General features: G+C 49.4%; 1 protein-coding gene across 2 annotated transcripts; it reads right to left on the reverse strand.

Annotated features, from left to right (window-relative positions):
- Window positions 1-1,083: 1,083 nt before the first annotated feature.
- On the reverse strand, window positions 1,084-11,197 carry LDHD (lactate dehydrogenase D). 2 transcript variants are annotated; one of them, XM_081921657.1, is made up of 11 exons: window positions 11,019-11,197; window positions 9,172-9,284; window positions 7,980-8,121; window positions 7,139-7,280; window positions 6,787-6,946; window positions 5,884-6,083; window positions 4,539-4,667; window positions 3,365-3,492; window positions 2,694-2,784; window positions 2,322-2,433; window positions 1,084-1,631 (listed from the first exon to the last, which is right to left on the reverse strand). In XM_081921657.1, the coding sequence occupies exons 1-11, from the start codon at window positions 11,076-11,078 to the stop codon at window positions 1,466-1,468; spliced, it is 1,443 nt and encodes a 480-aa protein (XP_081777783.1). In that variant the 5' UTR covers window positions 11,079-11,197; the 3' UTR covers window positions 1,084-1,465. The 2 variants fall into 2 exon arrangements, with proteins under 2 accessions (XP_081777783.1, XP_081777784.1); XM_081921658.1 differs by lacking the exon at window positions 11,019-11,197 and adding an exon at window positions 10,262-10,536.
- Window positions 11,198-12,067: the final 870 nt, after the last annotated feature.

The following is a 12,067-nucleotide window of genomic DNA, read 5'->3' on the forward strand; positions in this document are numbered from 1 at the left end:
CCAGGAGGAGGGAGGGAGGGAGGGAGGAGGCGCCACCGCGGTGTGTGTGAGGGAGAGGGGGGGGGAATGGCACAGCCCGAACGATCAGAATTGGATCCACACTGATCCACACAGCGATTCCCGGACTGTCCGCGGGCCGGATCCAGAAGGGAGTTGGGCCAGATCCAGCCCCCGGGCCTTAGTTTGCTGACCCATGTCCTTGATCATGGGTTCTGCCAGTGAATTGGAAAGTAAGAAATGAAAAAGCAGATGCCAGAGGATTTGCAGAGGAGAGGAGTCAAAAGAGACATGCATACAGCTGTCAACCTGTGTAGGTAGTAAAATGGATTGAGAAGGTAGCATGCAACTGCAACTTTGCTTCCTGGAACCATAGAGTGAAGGATGAGTAAGAGGTAGATACCTCTTTGATTTGAAGTACATCAGCAAGGGTTTCTGACTCTCAGAAATGTCATAACAAAATGACTTTCCCCCCATCTAGATTAGGCTGCTGAAACGCAGAAAGCTGATCAGCAGTGGGCCTTGGTGGGGAAAAGACAGAACAAGTACTGGTACTGAAAATGATTTTATGTGATCAGAAGCCACACTGTTCTTTCATTTTAACTGGGTGCCTTTGCATCTGGCTCTGGTTGGTAGATCTTGGGGCTCTAGTAAAAAAAACCCAAAGCAGATTCATCAAGCCTGGTCTTTGGCAAAGGACAAAACTTTAGGATTTTCTCCACTGGAAAAGCATTTCTTCAGAGCCCACATCCCATCCCAGCTTCTACCCATGTGCTTTTGTAACAACTGCAACTCCATCTGCTCCACAAATGCACATTTATGGCTCATTTCTGCTCTGCTTGGCAAAACAGGTACGTAATACATATTCAGACAGATGTGGCTGTGGAGTCACATGAGCTTGTCCCTCCAGCCAAGGTCATGCCTACCTAACAAAAGGTCGCCACTTTTAAAGCATCTTCAAAATCAAAGCTTCCATCAAGGAACCTTGTCAGTGGCACACTGGGTGAAGCAGAGTTCTCCGCTGTACCAATTGCCCTTTGGATAACTACAGTACTCTGCATCTCTTGAGAGAATGGAAAGCTGGTTTAATTTTTAAGATTGCAGTGCAAATGAGCCAGAGGTGGTAGGCAGCCCCCTTTGGAAGGGTGTATGTGGTACAGCCTCCACAACAGATGCTTCCAGTCAAAGATGGATCTTGCGCTCTGTATGGGGAAAAATGCTGGGCCTCATGGGAGGACACTCCAAGCGTCCTTATCATGTGTCCGTAACGGTTTGCGCTCATGATGGTAGCGTAAAGTATATACACAATCCCACTTTCAATACTGTGCCCCTCCAGATGGCAGTGATGCAATTAACACTGGGGAACCATCACAGAACAATTCATAAAGTGGACTGATGTGTGTGGACGGTTCCATGTAAATCCACTACAAAGCACTGTTATTACATCTGCGAAGACAATCTCAGGCTTTCACAGCACCTTTCCAGGGTTCATGAGGTTTTTAGGGTCCAGTGCCGCCTTGATTTGCTGCATGGTGGACAGCGCCACCTCGTCGACTTCCTCACGCAAAAACTGGCGTTTGCCCAGGCCTATGCCATGTTCCCCTGTGCAGGTGCCGTCCATCGCCAATGCACGCCTGGAGGAAAATAATAAAAGCACAAACATTGGATCAAAACATAAGAACATCTGTGCTGGTACCTAGTTCCCAGCATTTGCCAGCCAGCATTTGCCTCTGGTCCTCTTGTTAAAACAAGGGGCAGCAAGGATACAAAGGGGCTGTGAGTTTCGCCTCACCCCTTGGCTTACACAGCCCCCCACATATTGAAAGGTTAACTTATGAAGTGGAAAGACTCTTCTGTTATCACCATCATCTCATTCATTGGAGGCTCTTAAGCAGCAGTGATTCCTGCATACCACAAAATATAGAATCACAGAGCATGGGCTGGAAGGACCCCAAGTGTCATTTGTTTAAAGGAATGACAGCTCCAGAATCTCTGACAGACACCCATCCAAACTCTGCTTAAAAACCTCTAGTGAAGGGGAGTGGTGGACTACCTTCCAAGGTAGTCCATTACCCTGTCAAGCAGCCCTTACCGCCAGAAAGTTTTTATCAAATGTTTTGTCGGAATCTCCTTTCTTGTCATTAGAATCCGCTGGTTCAGGCCCTCCCCTCTGAAGTAGTAGCAAGCAAGTTTGCTCCATCTTCCATGTGATAGCCTTCTAGATGTTTGAAGATGGCTCTCATATCCCCTCTCTCTGGAACAACCCTCAACCATTCTTCATAAGGCTTGGTTTCCAGACCCTTGATCACCAGTCAGATCCTTACCTGACTAGCCGTTTGGTAAACTCTGCCACCCTCCTGCTTTCTTCGGCATCTTCCGGATCAAAAATCAAGAGGCAGTGGAAATTCCCATCACCAACATGGCCGACAATAGGGCCTGAAAACCAGCAGCGGTAAAGAGATCATTGTTTGCCATGATGCAGGATGAAGATGAGGCCAGCCTCCCTCAATCTGGTGCCCTTCAACTGGACGAAAACAGCTCAGGACCCCAGTAGCTCAAGGACCACCTCTCCCCACACGCTCATCATCATCCAAGGCTTCCTTTCACTAGAGGTTCAGAAGTGGCAGTACAAAATCAGGCCTTTTCAGTGGTGGCCCCACATTTCTGGAATGCTCCTCAAACAATATTCTGCCCACCTGTGAGCTTGGACTCCAGTAGATCTTTCTTTGTTTCCAGCAGGATTGCAGGGAGGCGGGAGATTGGAACACAGACGTCAGTTGAGTATCCCTGCAGATGGGAGGAGGGAAAGGGTGGGGCAAGTGAGATGCTTTTGAGGAGGCGCAACTTTCTCCCCTTCCTAGCCTTGTGACATCTTTTTGAGACCCACTAGGCCTCAAAATTCCCTTGCCTAGCCTTCTGCCCATCAATACCACCCCACATTAATCAGTCTCTGCAACCCTCCAGTCCACTACCCTTGTGTGGCTCCACAGCAGCCCAGTCACATTGCACCAAACCCTAGTTTCACTAGACATGCAGCAGAGTTCTTTCATCAACAACTCATTCTCAGAAGCAACCTTGAAAAGAAGGTAGCCAGTCAGCCAAACTCAGAAACCTGCTTATAACTCAACCTTGCGATCCTCGTGAACGGAGGTGGCGTTTGGAACAGGGTAAGTGAGAGGTGAAATGAAGCATAATGAAGAGTGTTCTTGGTAACTCAAGCAAAGGAGCCAAATTGCAAGGCAGATTAGATTTCTTTCTTTCTTTCTTTCTTTCTTTCTTTCTTTCTTTCTTTCTTTCTTTCTTTCTTTCTTTTTCTTTTAAAAGTGCTAAGCCACCCACCGTTTGCTCCTCTCCCCTCCTGACTCACCTTCCGGCCTGGGCGAAGGGCCAGCGCAGCATACCAGGCATTGTGGCGTGCGGCCCACAGCTGACTGCGAGCCTCCTGCTCCCGTGACCACACAAAGTCTGAGCCCCCATTCGACTGCACAATCTCCCCTGCGAAGATAGCCTTGCGTCAGAACCCCACCACTACCACCTCTGGTGAGCCAGTGTGGTGTAGTGGTTAAGAGCGGTAGACTCGTAATCTGGTGAACCGGGTTCGCTTCCCCGTTCCTCCACATGCAGCTGCTGGGTGACCTTGAGCTAGTCACACTTCTTTGAAGTCTCTCAGCCTCACTCACCTCACAGAGTGTGTGTTGTGGGGGAGGAAGGGAAAGGAGAATGTTAGCCGCTTTGAGACTCCTTCGGGTAGTGATAAAGCGGGATATCAAATCCAAACTCCTCCTCCTCTTCTTCTTCTCTGCTGCCAACCATAAGAGCCTTCTGCATCAGGCCAATAGCCTATCTAGTCCAGCATCTTGTTCTAACAGCCGCCAACCAGATGACTGTGGGGAAACCCATGAGCAGGAGCAGAGCCCAAGAGCCCTCTCCCCTCCTGTGGTTTCCAGCAACTGGTGCTCAGAAGCATTGCTACCACCAGCTGTGAAGGCAGAGCATAGCCATCAAAGCTAGTAGCAGTTGATTACCTTCTCCTCCTCCGTGAATCCATCCTTTTTTAAAGCCATCCAAGTTGGTGGCCATCACTGCCTTCAGTGGGAGAGAGCTCCACAGTTTAACTATGCACTACCACCACCAAAGCATGGTGGCAGGCTGCTGTGCCACACATATCCCTACTCATAATAATAATAATTTATTATTTATACCCCGTCCATCTGGCTGGGTTTCCCCCACCACTCTGGGCGGCTTCCAACAGAATATTAAAATACAATAACCTATTAAACATTGAAAGCTTCCCTAAACAGGGCTGCCTTCAGATGTCGTCTAAAAGTCTGGTAGCTGTTGTTCTCTTTGACATCTGGTAGGAGGGCGTTCCACAGGGCATTTTCCACAAGCCCTCTGCCTGGTTCCCTGTAACTTGGCTTCTCGCAGCAGGGGAACTGCCAGAAGGCCCTCGGCACTGGACCTCAGTGTCCGGGCAGAACACTGCCTTATTCCCAGGCTTGTCTGGCTGCCAGGATTGGCCCGGCTTCTGCAGCACCTACCTGTTGCTTGGACCTGCTCCTCCACACTGTTTTCAGTCCCGTGGAACTCCAGGAAGAGGGTGGGCAGCTCTGTGTAGCTCAGGCCACTGTGGCGGTTGCAGGCGGCCATCATGACATCATCCAGGAACTCTGGTGGCAAAGAGAACAAGGGCACTCGCCATAGGGGGACATCACAGGAGCAGAAGGGAAAACCCAGAGCAAGCAAAGCCACTTCAGCTGCAATCCTCATCTAGCTTACACCCCATTGAAACCAATAGGATTTACTTCTGAGCTGATATGGTTAGGACTGCACAGTTAGAGGGCAATGCAACACACACCTGGGAACAAGCCTCTTGGAACGCCATGGAGCTTACTTCAGAGTAGACTCACGTGAGATCGTTAGTGTATGAATCAATGGGAGCAGCCTTCCTGCAGCATCACAAAACCGCCTCCACGCCAGAGCAGTTTTGAGGCAAAGGAAGGAAAAAGTGTGCATGCGTATTGGACAATGTAAGGAGGTGAACACCAACTTACTTGAATAAATTTGTCTATGGAATGTATTTATTTGTTTCAAAGGCAAGGCTCACCTTGTGGGAGAAAACACGACAAGAGATCCAATTTTTAAGGTAACACTTGTGGTCATGGACTTGACTGTTTGTTTTGATAGAGAGCCAGTGGTGTAATGGTTAGACTGTCGGACTAGGACCTGAGAGAGACCACAGTTCAAATCCCTGCTCAGCCATGAAGTCACTTCCTCTCAGCCTAACCTACCTCACAGGCCTCTTGTGGGGGTTAAATGAGGAGGGGGAGAACCATGTAGGCCACCTTGAGATGCTTGGAGAAAAGAGTGGGGTATAAATGCAATCAATCAATTAAATGGACATCAAATATTTTACTTCTGGCCTTCAGACCTTTTTGCTCCTAGATGGCATGAGACTCCTTTAATCTCTATCTCACTTCCTCCCATCCACCCCACCCCACACATATGCCAGCCATTAGCCCCTCTACTTCCCAATTCCCCTCTAACCACCCTCACTCCCAGTTCTTTTTGCTCTTTTGTCCTGGTTCTTCCACCCAGCTGTCCCATTCCTTCCCTGACACAGCACCTGCACTGACCTTTGCATTCCATGTCTAACCCCTTCCCACCCACCCCAGCAGTTAGACCATTTGTGAACATTCCATGCCATCCCAACTCAGCCAGTAGCAGAGAGGAGTCCTATATATACTGCACAGAGAAGATTCAGGCTGACAAGACCATTACGAGGCCTGATCCTGCAGGCTCCGGAAGGAAGCCTTTTGACCCACCCTGTTCTTCTCCCTTGTCCCCCATCCGCCACCGCCTGGGGTGCCCTGTAGTCCTGCTTACCAATACGGGCGATGGGGATCCCAGTTTGAAGAACCTGCACAGTGCTGTCCACAGCTGCTTGCACGCTGGGAAAGGTGCAGACGGCTGCCACGGTGGCCTCTGGGGTGCCGTGCAGGCGCAGCGTGGCCTGGGTGATGAGGCCCAGCGTCCCCTCGGAGCCGACAAAGAGCCCTGTTAGGTGGTAGCCAGCAGCGCTTTTCCTGCAAGCAAAAAGCAGCCCGTGAGTTTCAAGGGACCAGGCTGGGCCCTGCACTGACCAGCCTCTTCCCCTGCTGTAAGCAGTCAGCTTCCTCCTCCCAATGAGCACATGCAATGTATTCGATGCTGTATAAGGTCACACAACCATCAGGATGGTCACTTTTCTGTTGGGCTAGCAGCTTAAGAATATAAGAACATAGGGAGAGCCTGCTGGATCAGGCCAATGGCCCACGTAGTCCAGCATCCTCTTCTCACATTGGCCAACTAAATGCCTGTGGGAAACCCACAAGCAGGATCCAAGCACAAGAGACTCTCTGCTCCTGTGGTTCACAGCAAATGTGACTCAGAAGCAACAGTGGAGGCAGATATTAGCCATCATGGCTGACAGCCATCGACTGCCATTTCCTCCATAGATTTGTCTAATCCTCTTTTAAAGCCCAGCTTAGTCCTGCGGGAGTTAGATGACATTGCATCAAACAAACATTATCCCATACTTACTGGTGTGTTCCCCCTCACTTCCCTTCTTGCAAAACGTCTAATCTTTCGGAGAATTAACCAAATGCATTTTAACTGAGCAAGCTGAACTTGCTGGCATATAATTGAACCCCATCCCAAAATAGCAGCAGCCTGGATGTTGCCAAAGCCAAGATTTGAGGGAAGGCGCAGAAGGAGCTTCAGGACAGCAAGAAGGACTTAGCTGGGTACCTGGGCCTCCGGCTCTGGCCGGCTGTGTGGAGGACCCTCCCGTCAGGCAGCACCACCTGCAGGTTGAGCACGTTTTGGCGCATGGTGCCATAGCGCACAGCATTGGTGCCTGAGGCACTTGTGGCCGCCATGCCGCAGAGAGAAGCATCAGCCCCAGGGTCTGAAGAAGGAAAAGGCACAGCCGGGAGAGCAGTTAGGTAATGGCAAACCAGGCCACCCCCCTCCTAATGCAGGTAAGATCAAAGCATCAATGGCTTGCCAGCCACTAAGCTGGTCCACTACCACATTCCTTTATTTCCCAGAATGCAACTCCACTGCACCCCTCCCAGAATTGTACTTAAGGCAAGCGTACCTACAGGAAACCAGAGTCCACTGCCCCGTAGGTAGCTGTTCAGGGCCTTTCGGGTCACCCCTGGTTCTACAGCCACAGTGAAGTCCTCTGCGTTCAGCTCAGAGATCTGGTCCATTTGGGTCAGGTTGAAGCACACACCACCCTGTCCCATGGAAAGGGACAAGCACAGGGTTACCAAAAGGGGAAGATGGAGAACCCAAAAAGGAGGAGTCTGGCATGGGGGGCAGGGAGGAGCAGGAGTCTCACATATTCCCCAGCCTTAAAAGTCCACCTCCTTGCCTCTGGAGAGCGGCCAATTTGTTTATTTACTGGTGCGATGGCTTATTGAACAATAGTCAAAAACAGGCAGGAGAAAAAGAGCGATTGCCACACACAAAAGCTAAGGCCCCATCCACACCATCTGCTTAAAGCAGTATCATACCATTTTAAGCAGTCACGACACCCACAAAAGAATGCTGGAACATATAAATTCCTAAGAGTGATGAGAGTTACAAGGAGACCTCTATTCCCCTCCTGGAGCTACAGTTTCCAGAGTTCCCTGGGAAGAAGGATTGATCATAAAACCACTGAGAACTGTAGCTCTGGGAGCAGAATGGGGTCTCAGCACCCTTAACAAACTACAGTTCCCAAGATCCTTTGGGGAAGCGATGACACTTTAAAGTGGCACAAGAGTAGAGTGCTTTAAATGTACAGTGTGGATGTGGCCTCTGTTCCAGGCCTGGCCTCACTTGGCACTCTGTCCTCCCCCAAAACCATACCCTGCACCCCCACTCACTGCTCCGGCAACCTTTCCCCTGCCCCCAATCCCCGGTCCCATTTCGCTTGCCATTCCCCTCCTTACCTGCACGGCACTCACACCCCCTTCTAGGCCCGTTCCTGTCCCAAAAGGGATGATGGGAGCCCCACGGCTGTAACAGGCCTTCGCCAGCAAGCTGACCTGCTCCACGTTCTGGGGCCAGACCACGGCATCTGGCGGGCGGCACCTAAAGAGACGGTGGTGGGACAACATAATTTATCCATCCATTTTGAACGTGTATAAATGCCTCACTGGCCGAGGCTGTCAGTGCACTGCAATAAGATGTGGGGGGAAGAAAAGTTAAAGCCATTTCAACAGACTCTAAAAACAGTAAGAAGTTTTCCTAAAAAAAAAGAGAGAGAATCAATTTCTAGTATTTGTAGAGAGAAACGAGGTAAAATGTGTAAGCACTATTCTCCTCATTGGTTTTGTGAGGAAATGTCACTGTTCCCTCCTTCCAGTTATGCGTCTTCCTTTACTCAGAACTATGATGGTGTTGATGATTTATTAAATTTATTCATCGCTTTATTTGCCATGGCAACTCAAACCAACCTAGAAAAAAACCCTGCATTAAAACCAGGAAGAGAAAATATATTAAAACATCCCACCCACTCTAAAAGGCCACAGATAATTAAAAGCCAAAGGCCTGATTAGAAATGAAGGTTTTTGGCTGTCTCCTGAAACAGAGCTGTCCATTGAGGCAGAGAGAGTGAAGTGCCCACCGCAGGCGGCGGAAGTGCAAGAGGAGACACCCTGCTCAGGAATCTCTTTTGCAATCTCTCGGAGGATGTTGGGGTGCACCTCTTGGGGGTGCAGCTGCTTTAATGAGCACAGCACTAGCCTGTCTAGGAGGCCCTGCATTCTCCCTCTGCCTGAGCACAACCAGATGACTTTCCTCCTCTTGTTCTTCTGCTCTCTGGTCAATACCCAGGAGCCAAGGACAGCCATCTCATGCAAGCATATTGTGCTGGTATGAACACAGGAAGCTGAGTCAGAAGATTGGTCCATCTAGCTCAGTATTGTCTGCACTGACAGACAGGCTCACTGAGCCTGGAGACGCTGAGGACTGAACCTGGGACTGCTCTACGGCCCTTCCCCAGAAACGGTCCATTCTCCATCACAGAATACTGTATGTGCAGAGTCATCATTTATACCTGAGAATCAATCAATCAATCAATCAATCAATCAATCGAGGTCAATGTGCAAAAGAGGAATTCTGGGAAGTCCCACTGCATACCTGTGCATAGACTCATCATGGCCATGTTGCTCACAAACTGGGGTGGCCGTGGACACATTGCTGCTCCCCACCACTGCTCTCAGGGAATCTAGGAAGTCCTCTGTCAGCCAGCCCTGCAGGAAAGATATAAGGCTGGGGGTTGACAAGACAAGCAAGGAAGCACAGCTGGAGAGACAGATGGGCAGCCAGAAGTGCAGAGGGTGCAAGTGGATGTCTACACAGCCGTTACTGGTACTAAGTGAACAAGGGATGCAGACCTGGGTGCTCAAGGAAGAAAGAAACAAGAGAGACACAAGGATTTCATAATAAAACCTTATAGACTCTCCACCTGCTTCCATAGGTTCCTTCCCACATGCCCCAATCCATATACAGTGGTACCTCGGGTTAAGTACTTAATTCGTTCTGGAGGTCCGTTCTTAACCTGAAACTGTTCTTAACCTGAAGCACCACTTTAGCTAATGGGGCCTCCTCCTGCTGCTGCCATGCAGCTGGAGCAAGATTTCTGTTCTCATCCTGAAGCAAATTTCTTAACCCAAGATACTATTTCTGGGTTAGCGGAGTCTGTAACCTGAAGCATATGTAACCTGAAGCGTATGTAACCTGAGGTACCACTGTAGATTAGCCTTTGCCCTCCAGATGTTTTTGGACTACTACTCCCATCAGCCTCAGCACTAATGGGAGTTGTAATCCAACATCTCAAGGGCAATAGGTTGGTGGCACAGGTCTTCACTCAAAGAATTCTGGAGCTACAATGATCAGCACCCTTAAAGTATTACAGTTCTCGGAATACTTTGAGTGAAGCCATGTACTTTAAATGTGTGGTGTTGGATGCGGCCTTATTGGGGATTAAGACCCACTGAACACATATTTGCTTCTGAGTAAATGTGCATGGGATTGTCTTGCTCTACACCTTAATGGCTATTATAGTTCTGTACCATTATCTCAAATATTAGTAGGTTGAAACAGTTGCACAATGGGCAGAAATTCAACAGGTGAACCTCCTCTCTGTGCCAAGAAAGAGTTTTCACTGGCTGAATTTCTGCCTCTTGTGGCAACTGTGAAAGATTCAGAGGGAGGGGGGGAAGCAAACCTGAGCTTTTTTTGAGGCTCCAGGTGTTGGAGAGCTGCGCCTGATCTCACCCACCAGCAATTTTCACGGAGACAAACCCATTTCACACGTGCAGCTGCAGAATCAACAGGCCAAGTTCCTTCTGGACTTTGGCCACTTCACTCGGCAAGCTTCCCCCTACGGGGAGAAGACCTATATGCGTAGCTTCTTATCCCGGTTCAGCACTAGAACCTTCAGACACCTTTTATATGAATTGGCATTTGTAAGACAGCCCTCCTCACAAGCTTGGCGGATCAGGAACTGGACCTGATGAGCAAATAACGCTAACTGTTCTTTACTTGGACTTTTAACCTATGTGCAACTGTACTCCGTGCCTATTTTATATTTTTGTTTTTCATCGTTTAATTTCCACCAGCCGTCATAACTGTTCTCTTTTATATACATTATGAATATATTTTTAAAGCTTTACCCCCCAGCGCCAAAAAATATATATTATCATGATTCAGCCAACTATCTCTCTTTCTTGCTATTCCCTACCCCCCTAGGCATTTTATTTTATTTGAGTACGTATAGGCCCCCTATTAAGCAGGAAGGAGGAAATTAATCTCCCTCCCGCCGCCCCATGGGAGGGGAGAAGCCCCCAGACCCCCAACTCTCCTCTCCCGCGGCCCGAAGTGGTACAGTCCAGTCAAGGCTCTGCCTGCCACCGGGTTACAAGGGCGCGCGCACTTCCAGGGGAGCTCCGGGGCGGCTCGAAGGCGAAAGGTCGGCGGGTTACCTTGGCTGCTGCTTGCGAGTAGTTCCGGACCGCGAAGCCCAGCGTCCGCCGCGCAGCCATGGCGAAGGACGGGCGAAGGAGGCAGGGGAGGCGGAGCAGCCTCGGTGCGGCTTAAGGTGGACCGGCGGCGGATCCGGAGCGCGCCTCCCTAGCCCATTTCGCTCCTCGCAGGAGAGGTGCAGAGGCGCAGCCTGCGAAGCCTCAAGGCCGCCTCCGCCCCCGGGATGGGAGGCGAGCACTCTGCACGTGCTCTACGGCACGCCCCTTTTCCCCCTCGCACCTCCCCTAGACCACTTTTACGCATTTCGGCGAAACGAAGCGGTGGAGGGATTTATACTGGAGTCTTTTTTACCTTCTGGGCTGCAGGTGGGCGGGGAGGGGGAGAAATAAGCCCCACTAAGTTCATTGGGGTTGTAAGAATGTGTAGGATTGAGGCTTAAGTAAAATTGAATAGAAATCTTGGATGATGAGTAGTCACTCATGAGTGTGTTTTCAACAGATGAATTGGCCACTCCAGTTCACTTCAGTTATCGTTAAGAGTTACACAGCCAAGGTCAATTAAAGCACAGCACCAGTTACAGATAGGTAGCCGTGTTGGTCTGCCATAGTCAAAACAAAAAAATTCCTTCCAGTAGCACCTTAAAGACCAACTAAGTTAGTTCTTGGTATGAGCTTTCGTGTGCATGCACACTTCTTCAGATACTTGGTATCTGAAGAAGTGTGCATGCACACGAAAGCTCATACCAAGAACTAAAGCACAGCAGTTACTAATTAATTAATTAATTAATTGGTGCGACCAGAGCCACAATACTCTGCAAGAGGGATGCACAACTCCCTTAACTACCTTGTGTCACACTTGCCATAAAATAAATTATAACCACTAGTTTACACATTATGTGAAATAAGATGGTAGAATTCTCTGTAGAATCATAGAATTGTGAGGCTGGATCAAATAGTTCAAGCCCCTGCAATGCTGGAATCGCAGCTCAAGAATCCGTGAGAGGCTCTGACCTCTGTTTAAAAACCTCTGGTGAAAACAACAGGAGTTC

This window comes from Podarcis melisellensis (assembly GCF_964234715.1).
Source record: "Podarcis melisellensis genome assembly, chromosome: 8".
Lineage (NCBI taxonomy): Eukaryota > Metazoa > Chordata > Lepidosauria > Squamata > Lacertidae > Podarcis > Podarcis melisellensis.